We start from the raw sequence: 18,227 nt of genomic DNA on the forward strand, positions 1-18,227 counted from the left end.
AGTGGTTTCAAGTTAATCTTTCACAGTGATATAATAAATACGGATAGATATAGACAAAAATAGCAAAAAAATTAAATTATAGATACTTACAGATGGGAATGGTTAAAAAAACTACGAAAATGGGAGCCCTCTATTTAGTAATAATGATATTAGAAATGTGATAGTGAATCAAGTTTTTTTTTTTTTAAAGACTAGAACTGGACAGTATCTGGTCAGCGCATCTGCCCCCTAACAGGGAGCTACCCAATGGCCGTGCCTTAGATGAAACATATGTGAAAAATGTGCCAAAGGCACTGCCCCTGGAAGGAGCAAATGTAAAGTTTAAGCTTCTTCAAAAAAATAAACCTCAAGCAAACACAGCGGCGCCTACTGCTCTGTCAGAGATCCATGAGGTCACATGGGGAATCCGCCCATCCTATGATCATGTTTATATTTGTCATTAGAACATGGGAGTCTGCTGGTGATGGTAGGTCATCCAATGGCAATGTACACAGGAAACTCACACAACTTGGCTTGCTGCTATGCGTGGCTCGAGGAGTCGTTATTGAAAATAAAATAGGGTCAATTTCAAGAGCAACTTAAAAAAAAAACAGAGGTACACGTGGGAGTGCATAGAGGAATTCACTTATTGATACTCCAATCACTATGTAGATTAGGTTACACAGGTCCTGATGAAAAGCTGCTAGATAATTTTTATGACTAATATAAGCTTGAAACACGTCGACCCAAAAGCTATCTTAGATGATTAGTTCAAGTCGATAGTGCCACTATTGTTAATATACGCAGCAGGACTCTTTCATTAAAATTGTTCTTGGGGAGCATCCTGTGTCCTATTTTTGACATTGCACTCACACCCATACACTTATTACACCAATCTACACCTAATCCAGAAAAGGCACTGTGACCATTTTTGAAAAATTAAGAAATTCAAAACTCGAAAAGAACGTTCTCGATTCCGATGATCTTGGTCTCTGAAAATTCATATAAAAGTAAGTGTTACCTTTATAAATTGGTGTCAGATTTTTTTATTGTGTGTGGTATCACTTACTGCCTTATTACGACTAAGGCGGTCCATTGGACTGCCGTAGTTATGATGGTGGTCCACAAGCCATATTAGAACTATGGTGGTCGGACCGCCACAGTACCACAACTACCTCCAGGGATCCCCGTTCCTTCGCGATCTTGCAGCAGTGTGAGACTGGTAATATGCTGGTGGTGCCGCTGCAGCACCGCCAAGGGTATTACTAGTTTCTTCTCTGCCACAGGTTTCATGGTGGTGCGACCACCATGAAAAGTGTGGCAAGGAGGAAACTAAGAGGCCCTACATGACCCACTGATGCCTCTGAGCCAGGGGATGCATGCAGAGTGTCACATGGTGTGCCCCTGTGTATTCATGCACCCCCAGTTCCTGGAGGGCATTGATTTAACAGTCCATACCCTGTGGGAACATGCAAAGGTGCTCCCATTGCTGTGCCTTGCTAAGACTCACATATGAACCTTAGTACGGCACCACCATGGACCACCTGCCACAGGACCGCCCAACCTGGATTCCAGTTGTAATCTGGCAGGAGGTATCATCATGGGTTTGGCGGTCTTGGAGCAGAAAGCTGATGTGGTGGCCTGCTCCAAGACCGCCAAACTCATAAGAAGGCCCTGTGTGTGTGTAATAAATGCTTAGCACTACCTTCTGATATGCATAATCGCTCACCCACACTACCACAAAAAGAGCATTTGGGGTGTCATTAATACCTCTGTAATTCCTCTGGTGTTTGCTTGGACTATTTACACTGTGTATCTCTTTTTTGTCCACTATATAAAGAGCCAGCTTCCTACAGTGCGTAAGAAAAAAGAAAAACAACAATCTCTTGCTTTCTTAACATATTTTGAAAGAATAGGTGAATGAAGTTGTGTATTTGTGGTTGTAAGTGCTTTGGTAGGTTTTAGTTGTGGGTTAGGTACTGACGTAGGATGTACGTTTTTGTGGATGAGTGGGTGAGGGTGTCTATAGTTTGTGGGGTATTGTATAGGAGCAGTTTGGAGGGTAGTTGTTTTATTAATGCTGTTATAAGTGCTCATGGTAATTTAGATATATTTTGCAAGTGGTTGTGTAAGCACTAAGGTGGTACTGTTAGTATGTATGTTAATGTAGATGATGGTATAAGAGATAGGCAGTGGTAAGTAGGTGATGGCCTGGCAGGATGAGGAGGAAGAGAATGTGGTGTGAAGTTGGAAGCATATGGTGTACAAAATGATCTTATAGATACTTGTGTACAATGGACATAATTCTGTTCGATGTAGGTGGTGCTGAGGTCGGTGACTGTGCGCGTGTGGTGGGTTGCATTATTCGGCTCATGATGTAAGTTACATTTTAGCATAATGGTGGTGTAGGTAGTGGTGAAGGTTTATAGAGCAGCTTTCTTACTGTGTGGTAATGTTTGCAAGGCACCAGTAGCACATGGTGGTGTAGGTGTAAGGTTCGTATGAAGGTGGGGTTTCAGGGTGTAGATGAAAGTAATGGCATAGGGGTGAAGTGATTTAGTTGGGGTCATGATGTAAGGCTTAGTAGGTTAAGTGAAAGCCGCGAGTAGAGGGTGGATGGTATAGTGTGGGTTAAGGGGGTGGCATAGGATGCAGACAGCATGAGATTACAATCTTAAAATACAAATAGCAATGCAGGGAGAATGTTTTTATCTAGATAGGTGGAGTAGGGGTAAAGTGGTGGTTTAGGTGCGGGTGTGGGAAGTTGGTTATGCATAGGGAAGCTAACAATGCTCTCCAGGAGTTCTCCAACAGAAGGCAGCCATTCAGGTATGGCTAAGGGCACTGTTTTAAACGGATGAATCTCTGGGCCGTGTCAACAGCAACGCGCACTGTGAAATGATGCACAGCAATGTGCGCATGTGCTTGCGGGCCAGAATGTGAAGTGAACTGGATTTTCTTCCCCATAACCCACTGCAGTAAAATAATGCATTAGTTTACTCAAGTGGAACTTGAGCACCACTACACCAAAACTAAATGCCATACATTTAGTAAACTTCCATCTGTTGGGCCTTCACTATACTGGCAGCATGCCTGGCTAGTTTCATGAACATGGCACATAGATGTCGCCCTGTATGCCTTTCACCAGCTGACCGTTTATGTCCAACTTTTCTTCCACCTCTTTTGATGCAACAGTAGATGGCTCCATCTTGCTTTTAGGTGCATGCTGAGCATGCATGAGGAATGAAAGCTGCTGCTATTGCTCTCTTCGCCTTATTCACAAGGCAGCCTAGTGAATAAGGCCCCCTTTCACACTTCACTTAGCCTGAAAGGGGTAGGTAATGAGTGTTGCAGTGGGTGTTCCACCGCATCACCCATTGATTTTGGCGCTGCCCCATATTTACAAGCGCAGTGTAAATAGGAGGCAGCGCCAGAATTAGGTCCGGGAAAAACTGTTCTTAAACAGGTGCAACAAGGACAAATGTTTAATTTCTCCTAGTTTTTGCTGTTTCTATGTGTGCTGCGTTGTGCAGCACACATACACACAGAAAAAGGCCATTAATTGTGTATGTGCAGGAAGGTGACCCTTCCTGCACATAAAGAATTAACACAAAAAAATATGTTTTGCAACTTCTATGCACATAGCAGCACACATAGAAGTTACAAAACACCATGTAAAGATTGTTTATATGCAGGAAGGGACACCTTCCTGCACATAAACAATCCTTCCCCGCAATGCAGGCACCCTTGCACCATGCAAGGGTGCCTGCATTGGTGCTAGGCAGCTAAATATAGCGCCAGTGCAGGGGAATATGCTGGTATGCACCATATTGTAAATATGTTGCAGCCCTACGTTTCAGAAGTGGTGGAGTGCGGCGTTAAGCCAAGGAGGCTAACGCTGTGCTTTGCCACTTCGTAGTGTGGAAAATGACTAAATTAGGTATACATAAGCGGCGTTCATTTATGTTCACCACAGCCACTGTTGAAAGTAAAGTGAAAATCGTGAAACAGTGGCCACGCCATCTTATCCCTTTTTAGGCCCCTTCATGCACGTAAGTGGCAGCCATTTTGTGTGCCATAGCCTCTCTGCCCACTGCCAATATCCTGCGCGTCTCTCCCCCTCACTCCCCGGCCTCGCAAGCACCCCCCCCCCTTGCCCTGACAGCCCCCGGTCTCTCCTGCTTGGGCCATACACGCACCTCCAGCGCGACCCTGTCTCCGAGCCACATCCCGTGCTGTACCCCCTCACTCTTTCATCTCATTCATAGAACAGGCCCTTTGATAACTTCTTCCTCCCTGCCCGATTGTCCGGCCTGATCCCAGGCCATCACCTAGCCCAACAGATGCAGTTTATTGCCCCCTACAGTAGGACCTCGCCTCACATCAAAGGAGTGGGGATTAATCAATGCCTTCACACCCCTAGATCCGACAGATTGCCCGCATTCCTGTTCCCAGCGGAATGTCCAGCTGCGCGATAGCCATCATGCTGAGATTTGGGTGGGGACCCCTACTGTAGATATGTGTGAGAACGGGCCTGAACCGGGGATTCCAAAGATGCCTTTTTCGTACTTCAAAGCAATACCACGGATGTCATAAATGTAATAAATTTATATAAATCACCCGTTGCACTCACTTCCTGTGAATATATCTTTCTTTGGTGCTAGTTAGTTCGGTGCCACAACCTGAAGAGTGTTTTGTCTAGGAACACTGTCCAAAATGTGAATGATAGGTGAGAACAGGGGTACTATCCTCGGATTTAGGGTGTGCACACGGTTTATCACGGACCACTTCTGGTCCTCTTAATCCATCATGTATCTTTCCAATGAAAATTCTTCAAATACAATTTCCTTTATGTCATTTTTATTCGTATTTCTAATGATATTTCCTCATTGAATACTTCATTTATCAATTCTTAGCAGGTTTCAATCGTACAACATGACACTTTGACCCAATGCATTTCGGGTGCATAAGGACCCTTCGTCGGGGGTCTCTACGGAAAAAGAATAAAGAATACATAATGAGCCCCAGCTACGTTCTCAATGTTTACATAGCCTAAAAAATCATACATTTTTAACTTTACATAAACGAGTTACTCAATGCCTGTCTAATAAGCACCACATTACATTCGAGCGCTGGAGGTTTAGGAATTTTCGAAATCTAAAACCAGCTGTCTTTTAACTAAAACCAATAACGCGCTGCAAACCAACAAAAAGTTCCTCTCGCTTAGTTGTGACCTAGGTCACCCGTACTTACAGTGAAATGTAGCGTCACCGCTTCCTGCTCTTTCGTCCAATGACTGCTGCATTCAGATCGCTTAACGCTAGCGGCCCTTATAACTGATCTGATAGGTCAACAACCGATCACGTGATCGCCGTGTGTGGACTAATTACATTGCGATTATATACGACACTAAGCAATACTGCACGAAATCCAAATAATCTCGCTTGTGTTTACTCAGCTAAAATAAAATTCAAACCTATTCGCCCAAAATAATTAAATAGCGCGACCTGCTCGAGGTTATTAAGTTTGAATATTTTACGCATCCTAAATCGGTTAGTCACATATATTTTATGCTAAACAAGTGCTTTCTAATACAACATGATGAAAATCTGAAAGATGAAAACACTGTGTGTTGTGCTTGTGTTCATGCATTAATGCCTGCGGGTAAAAACGGTCAGCCATTTTGGAATGGTCATTCACATTCACTGTATATCCCGGACTTCTAAACGTGAAAGAGGTAATTTATCGCCAAACATAAAAACACCAATAAAGACTGGAGTGACACAACTCATATATAACAAAAATATAAAATGTCTGACAGCATTTTATCAATAGCACAATGTCCTCTGCCCCTGCAGGGCAAATCCTTTCTCATCAATCAAAAGTTTATAGGAAACATGTAAGTTCCAACCTGTCGTTGAGCCCATCTGGCTGAAGGCTTCCCATCTTTTTAATCCAAAAGTACTCGGATCTTAGTCTCATCTTATGTGTATCAGCATCTGGGCGGCCTTTCACCACTTCCAATATAGTGAACCGTAACTGGGCTATGTTGTGACCTGCCTCTGTCCAGTGGGCTGCCACTGTGGATTTTATGTTCTTTAACCGGATATTGCTCTTATGCTCAGTAATTCTTACCTTAACCTTGCGTTCCGTCTGACCCACATATAACTTGCCACATGGGCACTTGATGCCATATATAACTCCTTTAGTGTCGCATGTACTAGAATGCTTCAATTGTATCACTTGACCCGTCCTCGGGTGTGTAAAAGATGATCCTATTATCACATTGTTGCAATGTGTGCAATTTTCGCATTTACGCATTCCCTTATATGTAGGTTCAGTGGGATCCTTATTCTTGTGTTTGAGCAATTCTTTGAGATTCTTGGATCTATTATACGCAAATGTTATTCGGTTGGCAAATAAAGGTTGTAAATCTGGTTCTTGGGTGATGATGGTCCAGTGTTTTCTCATGATGTTAGTAATTTTGGCCGATTGCATGGAGTATTTCAGAACACATACTGTGAGTTTCTGATCCTTTTTATCTTTTTTGATCAATAAAGATTCTCTGGGTAAAGCCATGACTTTGTTTTTTGATTCTTCTAGAAGTCGCTTAGGGTACCCTCTTTTCTCAAATTTCATGATCTGTCTGTCGATAGTTTCAGAAGCTTCCTGGGAGTCTGATGTTATTCTTTTGTACCGAATGAATTGAGACATCGGGAGATGTTGTTTTAAGGCCTGGTGATGAAAACTTAAGTAGTGCAACCCACTGTTGCGATCTGTTTCTTTGATATGTACACTTGTGTGTATTTGACCCTGCTTGATGGCAACTTTAACATCCAGAAAGGATAATTCTTGGTGATCTATCACATGTGTGAACTTGATCCTAGCATGTACCGTATTCAGTTTTTCAATGTTTGCTGTGAGCTCTTCTTTTTTCCCTTTCCTAAAAAGGATCAGAAACTCACAGTATGTGTTCTGAAATACTCCATGCAATCGGCCAAAATTACTAACATCATGAGAAAACACTGGACCATCATCACCCAAGAACCAGATTTACAACCTTTATTTGCCAACCGAATAACATTTGCGTATAATAGATCCAAGAATCTCAAAGAATTGCTCAAACACAAGAATAAGGATCCCACTGAACCTACATATAAGGGAATGCGTAAATGCGAAAATTGCACACATTGCAACAATGTGATAATAGGATCATCTTTTACACACCCGAGGACGGGTCAAGTGATACAATTGAAGCATTCTAGTACATGCGACACTAAAGGAGTTATATATGGCATCAAGTGCCCATGTGGCAAGTTATATGTGGGTCAGACGGAACGCAAGGTTAAGGTAAGAATTACTGAGCATAAGAGCAATATCCGGTTAAAGAACATAAAATCCACAGTGGCAGCCCACTGGACAGAGGCAGGTCACAACATAGCCCAGTTACGGTTCACTATATTGGAAGTGGTGAAAGGCCGCCCAGATGCTGATACACATAAGATGAGACTAAGATCCGAGTACTTTTGGATTAAAAAGATGGGAAGCCTTCAGCCAGATGGGCTCAACGACAGGTTGGAACTTACATGTTTCCTATAAACTTTTGATTGATGAGAAAGGATTTGCCCTGCAGGGGCAGAGGACATTGTGCTATTGATAAAATGCTGTCAGACATTTTATATTTTTGTTATATATGAGTTGTGTCACTCCAGTCTTTATTGGTGTTTTTATGTTTGGCGATAAATTACCTCTTTCACGTTTAGAAGTCCGGGATATACAGTGAATGTGAATGACCATTCCAAAATGGCTGACCGTTTTTACCCGCAGGCATTAATGCATGAACACAAGCACAACACACAGTGTTTTCATCTTTCAGATTTTCATCATGTTGTATTAGAAAGCACTTGTTTAGCATAAAATATATGTGACTAACCGATTTAGGATGCGTAAAATATTCAAACTTAATAACCTCGAGCAGGTCGCGCTATTTAATTATTTTGGGCGAATAGGTTTGAATTTTATTTTAGCTGAGTAAACACAAGCGAGATTATTTGGATTTCGTGCAGTATTGCTTAGTGTCGTATATAATCGCAATGTAATTAGTCCACACACGGCGATCACGTGATCGGTTGTTGACCTATCAGATCAGTTATAAGGGCCGCTAGCGTTAAGCGATCTGAATGCAGCAGTCATTGGACGAAAGAGCAGGAAGCGGTGACGCTACATTTCACTGTAAGTACGGGTGACCTAGGTCACAACTAAGCGAGAGGAACTTTTTGTTGGTTTGCAGCGCGTTATTGGTTTTAGTTAAAAGACAGCTGGTTTTAGATTTCGAAAATTCCTAAACCTCCAGCGCTCGAATGTAATGTGGTGCTTATTAGACAGGCATTGAGTAACTCGTTTATGTAAAGTTAAAAATGTATGATTTTTTAGGCTATGTAAACATTGAGAACGTAGCTGGGGCTCATTATGTATTCTTTATTCTTTTTCCGTAGAGACCCCCGACGAAGGGTCCTTATGCACCCGAAATGCATTGGGTCAAAGTGTCATGTTGTACGATTGAAACCTGCTAAGAATTGATAAATGAAGTATTCAATGAGGAAATATCATTAGAAATACGAATAAAAATGACATAAAGGAAATTGTATTTGAAGAATTTTCATTGGAAAGATACATGATGGATTAAGAGGACCAGAAGTGGTCCGTGATAAACCGTGTGCACACCCTAAATCCGAGGATAGTACCCCTGTTCTCACCTATCATTCATAAATGTAATAAAGCCATAAACTTGTGTATAAGAGGCCAGGCCTCAGAGATGCGGTTAGAGCACCTCGAGAAGATACCCTGTTGTCTGATTTGACGTGTTCTGCTCCGTCGGAATAAACTCCTGTTTCCTGCCTTCCAGTCTCCAGCGCCTGCCTCTTTGTTTGGTAATATTGAATGGTATGAGAGGCGGCTAACGCCGGGCAAATACTGAAGGGTTCTTGGTCGAATTCGGCCCTGCCTTTTTACAGTAGTAAATATGCCCCTTCGTGTTCAATGTAGATCCATCTCACCCACAGCTCTGTATGAGTGTGACTATGAGAGCCTCAGAACTGCAGGTGCCTTGCTTGCTAAGACACCTTTGCAGACGTAGGTGGAAGCTATCTGTGGATCCCCCCTCTGTGAACGATGGATGATTCCCAATCTGATGAGGTGGTGGACTTGGGTTGTGCTGTTGTTGGAGTATCTGAGGACACATGCATGAGAGTGCACGAGGGGAACATTTGAGCACCGAGAGGCGGCCAGTAGACAGCTAGTCCCTGGAGAGAGAGCAGGGCAGCAGTCACTGGCATGGCCTGCAAGGGGTCCCTGCAGGGTGTGCTCCTTCATGACAGGTATACGTGACAGAGACATCTTATCAGCTCTTTCGGCATCACTCTAGTATTTCAGTGGCCCCAGCATGACAGGAAGAATGGGCCCCAAGGGAAAGATGGCATGGCACTAGGCCCTGACCAGCCACCAGTACTCAGATTCCCTGAGGCTTGCCATGTCATGAAGCATCTATTCACCATGCTCAAAGGGAGGAGACCACGTGGAGGGGTTTGAGGTCCAGGCAAGCAGCAACATTTTCAAGGGCACCATTAAGGTATACCAATTCCGTAGGCAGGTTAATTGACCGGCACAGACCCCAAACGGGTTGATTTCAGCAAACTTTGGCATAGTGCCATTTCTGCAAGGCCTATGTTTTTCCTAGTAAAACTATAATTCTGATGGGTCCTGTATCAGCAGTTAGTCTTCTGAAAAACCTTGCACATTATCAAAGTTGACTGGTACACTGCCTCACATAATAATGAGTTAAGTACTATCACATCATTGTTTTTATGACACTATTAAGTAGCCTCATTCTTCCAGCAAGTGCTAGGCTAAAGGAACTTTTTAGGTCTGGCTGAGCCAGCGCATGCGCTGCTCCGAGACACTTAGTATCGTGTTTTTTCAAAGTGCTGACTGGTGGCCTAGCGCTTGCGTTCACGCGAGCGTGCATGCGCACAGCCGCCATCTGCCTCCCTTCCAGCGCGTTCAATGTAACTTTTTCGTGCTGATCATCATTAGCGTGTTTAAAAAAAAAATTATTTACATTACTAACGCTTACCACGTCGCGAGGCCAATGCTTGATGCTACTGTGAATAAGAAGAGCATTTCAACACCCAGAGAGCCTTTGCAGAGTTGAATGCGAACTTAAACCAGAAAACATGGCAAGGGGAAGACAATGTGCAACTTTGCAGCACTTTATGGGTGGAAAAAACTTTGCACAGCCCTACTTTTGCTGTGAATGTCAGCCAAGTCAGCCAGCTTTCAAAGATGCCGAACTGAGGCTCCCAAACACGTCGACAGTCACACATGCCTGTATGAGTCGCACCAGGGAGATGAATTTGACGTGGTCGTACATTTTGCATCGGGGAGATTTTTGCGGCCAATGCTTGTTCACCTAGTCATCTGGAACATTCACATGCAATTTTGAGTTTTATGATGATACAAACATTCTGCTGTAGCTGCAAGAAACTATGTTAAGAATAAACAAATAAATACAATTAATGAGCATAGCTACACTGCTTCTCAGAGCTCGGAGTTCTGCACCTGTCTGACAGCATTTCACTCAGACAAGGCCATGCGCCTAAGCCATGATCCAGCATAAAATTTTACAAAATGCAAACAATTTTTTTTAAATCATCAATTACACAATTGATTGTAAACGGCTTACACACTACTGCTGACAAAGCTGCTGTGATTAAAGGTGTGTGTTTGACATGAATGTAAGGGGCAAGCGTTTTTATACGCAGTGCATTCCAGCTGTCACAGGTCAGTTAGTACACATTCAGCCCGACTTCAGAGACAGCTGATCTCAGCAGACAAACACCAGAAAAAATACTGAAAGCTTTGCAAAATATTTCACCTTTTTCCATATAAAGGAAGTTAACTATGTGGGCAAATAATATTCATGTTTCGTGGACCTATGCTGAAAAATAAACGAAAAAGGTACACAAAAATGCACTCACTGTATTTATTTTCAACATACTACAATATTTACAAAGCAAGCAAACTGGAATATATAGGATTTCTGAACCCATCGCACCGAGTCATGAGGTTAAAGTTCACATTCGGGAAAACTCAGCAGCCTTTATATGCCTGGATCTGTGACATCACACACCGTCTCGCAGGCCTGCCTGAACATTCCTCCTGCCTTTCTGCAAGTAAATACCATTGGTGCAGCAGGTGCTGTAGCACCGGGGCACATTGAACCCTTGTAATTACTGCATATTCCTACCCCAGCCAGCAGTAGTCAAATGAGCAATGTTCTTTGTTTACAGGGCCCACGGCATCCTTGCTACGTTCCTAGCTTTCTGATGTTTCTACATTTCAGCCTCATTCTGAAGTCCACAGTCAATTGGAAGAAAAACAAGCATTGGCATAGCCAAAAGGTCTCGCATTTGGGATCTGATAAGTGTTTAGCCATGCAACAGTTGGTGTTGTTGCACCAAGGATATTCTGCTGCATAACTAAATACTTATAGGGTCCAAAACGCGAGACCTATTGGCTATGCCAATGCTTGTTTTAAAAAGAAAATGGGAAAATAAATAAATGCAAAGAATAAAGAAGCCTGAACAGGAAATAAATACAGAAAAAACGCAAATGATGGCACTGCTTGTCGCCGGAAGACATGAATGTAGTATTCACATGAAAACACCCCCACTCCCAATCCTCCACTAGTTAACTAGCTTTCCGATGTGTTATGAGAATGTTCTAGATATGCTTTGCTAAGGTGTCCCTGTAGTGATTCTATAGCGACCACACGTGGAATTTGCTTTATTATGCCTGAATATATCCAAGATTAGGTAGAGCTTGCTGAAAATATCCCCAGAATCAGGCCTGCCTGGTGACCTCCAAGAGCCTGACGTCTTCTGGTGGCCGATTAACCTGGGAGCGCAGAGGGTGAAGTAGGTCCGCTGTCATGGACGCTCGAGCCCCTTGTGGACATGAAGGCCACGGAAGACTGGCTATACACAGACACATACCATAGGTTTGGAAGTTAGGAACCTTATACTTACGGGTTTAAAGAACACACATATATATATCTTCCACCTTCTCTGCCTTAAACTCACCAAGAATGGCCACAACGACGTCTCCTCTGAGGATCTCAATGGAGCCGCGCGAGATGAAGTAGAGCGCAGTGAGGACATCCCCAGCATGCACCAGGGTGTCGCCCGGCGGAGCATGCGTGGTTTTGAACTTCATGGCCAGGGCCCGCAAGCAGCCCTTTGTGGCACCTTTGAAGGGCTTGCAGTTCTGCAAAAGGCTGCGGTTTAGGTGCAGGCAGATATCGGCCTGGAGGCACTCCGGGAAGCCTTTCAGAACCTGTGGAACAAAAAAAAACACGATTTAGTGACCGTGTAAGTGCATTTCCAGCCTGCCTGTATGCCACCCGAGACAAGACTCGCTTTCCATCCCTCTTCCAAGCTACACAGTCATGGTTTTATCATTTTATCGAAATTCAGTTGATAACAGTCTGCTTTGCGAAAGAAGGGGACGGTGTCCCCTACAATGTAGCTGGTTCTTTCCTTATTTGAAAAAAAGGAGGAAAATGAAAGTGCAACATCATTTTGGGTGCTTGGTTAACTCAAAATATTATAATAGGGATAATAAAAGGCAAGAATATGCGCCTTAAAAGCTGTGTCTCCAGTATTCACATCTGATTACTAAAATAATTTGATGTGTAAAGAGATGGGCAGTGAATGAATAATTCTGGCCAGAATTTAAACACTTTAAACATTTTGTGCAGTTAATTCAAAGTTAACACAAGGAGATGATGGACAGAGCGCTGAAACTTTTCAGACACCCACCCTCAGTCACAGATCTGGGTTGAACCCATCATCATTCTTCAGCTCACTTCGCCACCCCAGTTCAGACCCAGCCTGGACCGGACTGTTCCCTTGAGGAATAGGGTTAAGACTGATTTGCATATAGCTGGGTCCGAACTGTGGTGGCAAAGTGAGCTAAAGAACGATGATGGATTCAACCCAGATCTGTGAGTGTCTGAAAAATTTGAGCTCTCCGTCCATCATCACCTTTTGTTTGGTTCATTCAAAGTTAGGCTGAAGGTAGATATACAACTCCTTGATAACTTTTCTGTGAACCCGCAAGAAACATACTGCATTAACAATCCCCTACACCCACTTGTCCAATCATACATGCTGGATGAAGTTAAATCTGTACTGTCCCACTAAGTAATTCTGCTGAAAGAATTACAGCGCCAGGGAGGCCTAATACTATTACTAAAGATAAGAAGCTTGGAATTGTTAATTGAAAGGACTTAAATATTAATTTTAAACTGTGTGTTCGCTAGCTAATTACATTTTGTGGACCAATAATTCTTAGCATATTTAAAAATGTTGCAGAATGCTCCCTGCATTTGGAAAAACAAGTGGAAAATCTGTATTTTGTTCGAAAGGGACAAAAATAATTGAGTTCTGCTTAGAATACTACACGAAGAGAATCAAAATTCAAAAGTTTAGTTTATTTATTGTCTCAGCTTACAAATGTCAGCCATATAATAGAAAAGGGTGATGAAAATATTAAATATTTAGCCAACAAAATTCTGTTTGCAGCATGACGAGACACCCAGATGTCGAGCAGGGGGTACTTTGTGAAGTGCGTTGCATCTAGGTTCAATTATAGTCCTTCTAAAGTTCAAAGGCGAGAATCAACTACTATCTAATTTAAAAACCATAGAATACAGTCACAATTAAGATTCACGGTGAAGGTGAGTCCATGTTATAATTAACTATGCAATCTACAACAAGGATAGATTGAATAAGAATCTCCCATGTGTTTATAGCATTGTTACCGTGTCCTATATTGTTTTTTGTGAAGAGCGGACAAAGACACAGTCTCATTGTGGCCAGGGAACAGGAGCATAATAACATAAAGTGATGACGTGTTTCCTCGCCGCCATGCATACAATTACAGGTAGTCCAACCATTTGCATTTGACCAGCAAGTGTATTAGATGTTTTGAATTTGAGTCCCAGTGGCAATAACAAAATAAGCCACCACTTGTGCTGGGTGCTGCAAATTCCTATGGGAATCCCACGTTTTCTTACAGCTAAAGTGCAACCATACAGAAGTATTCCTAAAGGAAGAATTTGCTTTGACATCGTCTCCTCCTGGTGTGACAAAAAGCAGGATGAAGAACAATAATTGGTCTTGTTATGTTTCCTTTGAATAGATCCTGCAAATTTTCTTCCATGATGTCTCTTACATTTTTTTTTCAATTGAAACAGAACCCCCACCACTCTCCAGATAGTGACGTTTGAGACTCCGGTCTCTGATTACGTTCTGTCCCTGATTCCTTTCGGTGAAGGCTCCTCAGGCCGGTCTGCTACCATAATATCAAAGTTTAATTAACAACCTGCCCTTATATAAAACCCACAATATTGACTACAAACATAAAGTCATGGTCAGGAGCTGTGGAGACTATGAAGATGAGAATAGTACATCTGTACTTGCCAATGCATGCTTTCTGTGCCGATATTTTGGTAGCTGATACTGAGAAGTAATAGATGTAGAGGTCAATATCATTGGCTCGATACTGTGACATACCGTATACCAGACCCGTAAATAGCCCTTTAGAGAAGACAGCCTTTATTTTTTTTTATTCTTTTTTTTTTAACCAAAATATACCAGACCCGTAAATAGCCCTTTAGAGGAGACAGCCTTTATTTATTTATTTATTTTGAATTTTTTTTTTTTTTTTTTACCAAAAACCTCTATCGCATTAGTGCTTATTCGAAGGCTTGAATGAGCAACCTCTTCTTTAAACCTGATGCCCTGGTATGCCCCCGAGGCCTAGCTGTATAATCCGTGCAGCTAGGCCGCACAATGTCTTTGTTTCAGTTGTGTGTTTGTGTCCCATGGCTGATGCCACAAAGATGCCATTGCCAGATCCTCTGATGAAAGGCTGATGTGGATTATGGGCATAACTAACTCTAACAGACACAGCATCCATAAGTATTGCTTTAAGAGGCTCTCTGGACTGAGGCCACACCAGGATGGAAACAGCAGTCCGATTGGCTGACAGCAGGCTTGTGTGGAAGAGGCTGCCACTTGAGAGTCCACGTTGCTGGGAAAGCAGCAGCAGAATCGGAAAGCCCCACTGTTCACCCCCATCTCCCCAAACAGCATATATCTTCTTTTGCCTGCAATGAAGTTCCCTCCTTCCAGTGGTGTACCATAGGCCCCCGCCGTCCCCCGCGGTGCAGGGGGTGCCCAAGTTCCAGGGGGCCTGTCAGTGAAGTACCCTGACATGAAAGCTCCTGATTAAGACCGGAGGGGGCCCTCAATGCACCTTGCCGGGGGGCTGAAGTTGTGTTACGCCTCTGCCTCCTTCCATACTGCTTCTCTGTTAGACCCTAATCAAAGACAAGGAACCTGTCTTTAATGCCCCATGTCTCGCTTCAGATCCCCAGGAACACAAGTAATGGGGAGTCGGGGTAGCTAAGCTTGTGCCCAATGAATAGATATATGAAACATAATGGCTGCCCTGGTAAAACCAGTGTCACCAAGTAACCTCTCTCAATGTGAGCCAGACAACAAATGAGCTGGATTGGGATGCAGTGTGCTGGGTGTGTGGGACTACAAATCCCAGACGACTCTGCTCTGAGAGGAGGGGCAGACTCCAGCCGCCTCCTTCTGTCCCACTATAAAGCGCCTTACAACTCCTGCGACTCGGGAGACCGTATCGAAGGCAGCACTGAGGTCCAAAAGGATATAACCATCTTATCTTTGGAAATGAAGTACTTTGATTGAATGAGCAAAGATCTTCTTTCTCTTTTAATCCAGGATTATTAGCACTAAGCGCAAATCCAGAGGCCAGTATTTATTGAATACTTTAACTTAGATTCCAACGACGGGGAAGAGAAAATAAGTTGTTCCCGCCCCAAAGTCTCCGCAGGGTGTTCCACGGGTAACCACTATTGAGGAACTACTCCATACCCCTGGAGTCAGTGATGTTTCTAAGGAGATTTAGCTAGTAGAAAGAAGACTGTCCTTGACTAGGGAAGGATCTCTCCTTACCACGCAGCACAAGGGTAGTTCAATGAGACCCCAATCACACACAACTTCCCCAGAGCCTCTAATACCCCACCAGGCAGTAGTAGATCAAGCCGACACACAGGTGGCGTGTGCATGAGGCTGCAGCCAGGGAGTGTGTTGAGGGGCTTAACAGTGGTGGCTCCTTCGCTAAGGTGGAGGAGCGCCGCTCCACTGCTCGTGGAGCAGTGTAAAAAAATGATAATAACAGAAGTTATTATTGTTATCATTTTTGTTCCGGCCAGGTTGGGTAGGGCTTGCACTTCCGTGATGTCCGGGAGGAGTAGTGGTTGCTGCACTCCAATGTACGTAGGACTGCTTGGCCGGCCATTTTGGGCCGGCCAAGCAGTCATGTCCACTTTGTATGTTCCCCATAAGGCTGCATTACACAGCCTGGTGGGGAACATGCCCAGCCTCCCATTTTTCATCGGAGAGCTGAGCCACGGTGCTCAGACCAATCACAGATTTGCACTACAGCGTTGTGACTGGTTTAGGGGAGGAAGCTTCTGTGCTTCCAGTAGAGAGATGACATCACGACGAGGGAAACGGAGGAGAGATGACTCGAGAAGTGGTGAGGTGTTTTTAAACAAATTGTGTAAAACCCCCCCTGCATCACTCCCCGCCGCTCCACTATCATTCCCTGCCAGCCACTACTGGGGCTAAATACTTACTCAAGCCCATCTGCTGGCCCTAGTTCCAAGCATAGAAAGAAGATGGTTGTCCCCAAATGGAAAATTTCTTTGGTCACCGCAGGGGTACAGCTGGAGCCCACTGTGGGGGCGCTTTATTACAGTGTTCATTATGCTCAGATACAGGACGTCAACACAGATGTGCTTCACAGCTATGAGTCCACGAAGCTTGACGCTTTTATACTTGGCTCTCAAGGGGATGGGAGGTCTAGTGCTGCAGCGACACCAGCTATTTCTGGCTTGCCGTGGTCTTATTGATCTGTACCAAACCAGAAGGTACAGGGCCCTCAGTCAGCCTTGATACTGAAGTTGCTGTTACCAGACTTCCAAGGAAATCCCAGTCGTACTTCTGCTGCCACCAGAGCACGCCCTCCCCCAGTCTTATGCTCTTTGCTGAAACAACCTGGGGTGGTGATTAATTTGCCACCAGCATCAACTCCATATGTTGTAGTGCTAGGAAATGTTCCTCCGAACAACCACCGTATACCAGACTCTCCTTTGGGGAACTAAAGAACAAGGTGATGCATTGACTTAATGCTCATTTCAATTTGGGTATGGAAATTTCTGACTCTATCATCATTGTCAGAAGAGTGGGCTGGTTGGGATCACACATTCAGGGCCTTATTATGAGTTTATCGGTGCCCCCCTCCTGCTCCACCAAACCCATGTTGAAACCACCAGCCAGATTGCGAGTTTTCTCTTGGCAGACTGTTTTCACGGCAGGCACCGCAATAGGAACGTCAAATCAGTACCTGCATGGCATGAACTGCTGCATTCCATGCCGTCCAGGTACTGTGTGCATGCACACAGGAGGGCACCTATTGCACCCCCTGTGTGCATGCACATGGCATGAGGCACCAGGGACCCTGTAGGGCATGCTTTGTTTCCTCACCACCACACTTTTCATGGCGGTTGCACCGCTATGAAAGTGTAGTTGTGTGGAAACTCGTAATATATGCCTGGCAGGGCCGCAGCGGGCCCACCACACATACTGCGGCCTCAGGACCATCGCTCAACCGCCTGGGAATGGCAGTTCCCTGGTAGTTGTGCCGGTTGTGGTGGTACCTGGGCAGTCCGACTGCCCTAGTCGCAATTGGGCGGTCTGGAGACCCCCACAGTGAGTCTGGCAAGTGCAATCAAGGCGAGAACTCTTTTATTTATGAAAACTATCATGGCTTTAAAAAAAATTGTAAGAAAACTGGGCAGGAAGCCGATAAAAGAAATGATAACCATCTATAAAGCAACTTGTGTATCGGTGGCTATGTATGGCTCAGGCTTGTGGGGGTACTCAAATGTTGATCCAATTCAGGTTGTGGAAAACAAATTCTTGAGGGAAGTCCTTGCTGTTCCACAGTGTATTGCCACTTTTAATTGTCACGCTGAACTTGCCCTGCCACACATAACTGACATTATTAAAATTCAACCCATCCTGTTG

At 43.9% G+C, this 18,227-nt stretch overlaps 1 protein-coding gene across 2 annotated transcripts in view; it reads right to left on the bottom strand.

Moving 5' to 3' along the window:
- Positions 1-18,227, bottom strand: part of KCNH2 (potassium voltage-gated channel subfamily H member 2) — a 1,950,790-nt gene that overhangs the window by 126,679 nt on the left and 1,805,884 nt on the right. For both annotated transcript variants that reach the window (XM_078662767.1, XM_078662768.1), the window contains one exon: positions 12,120-12,372. In XM_078662767.1, coding sequence (XP_078518893.1) covers positions 12,120-12,372 — 253 coding nt within the window. The remainder of the gene's footprint in view (positions 1-12,119; positions 12,373-18,227) is intronic.

This window comes from Lissotriton helveticus, chromosome 10 (assembly GCF_964261635.1).
Source record: "Lissotriton helveticus chromosome 10, aLisHel1.1, whole genome shotgun sequence".
NCBI classification, from domain to species: Eukaryota; Metazoa; Chordata; class Amphibia; order Caudata; family Salamandridae; genus Lissotriton; species Lissotriton helveticus.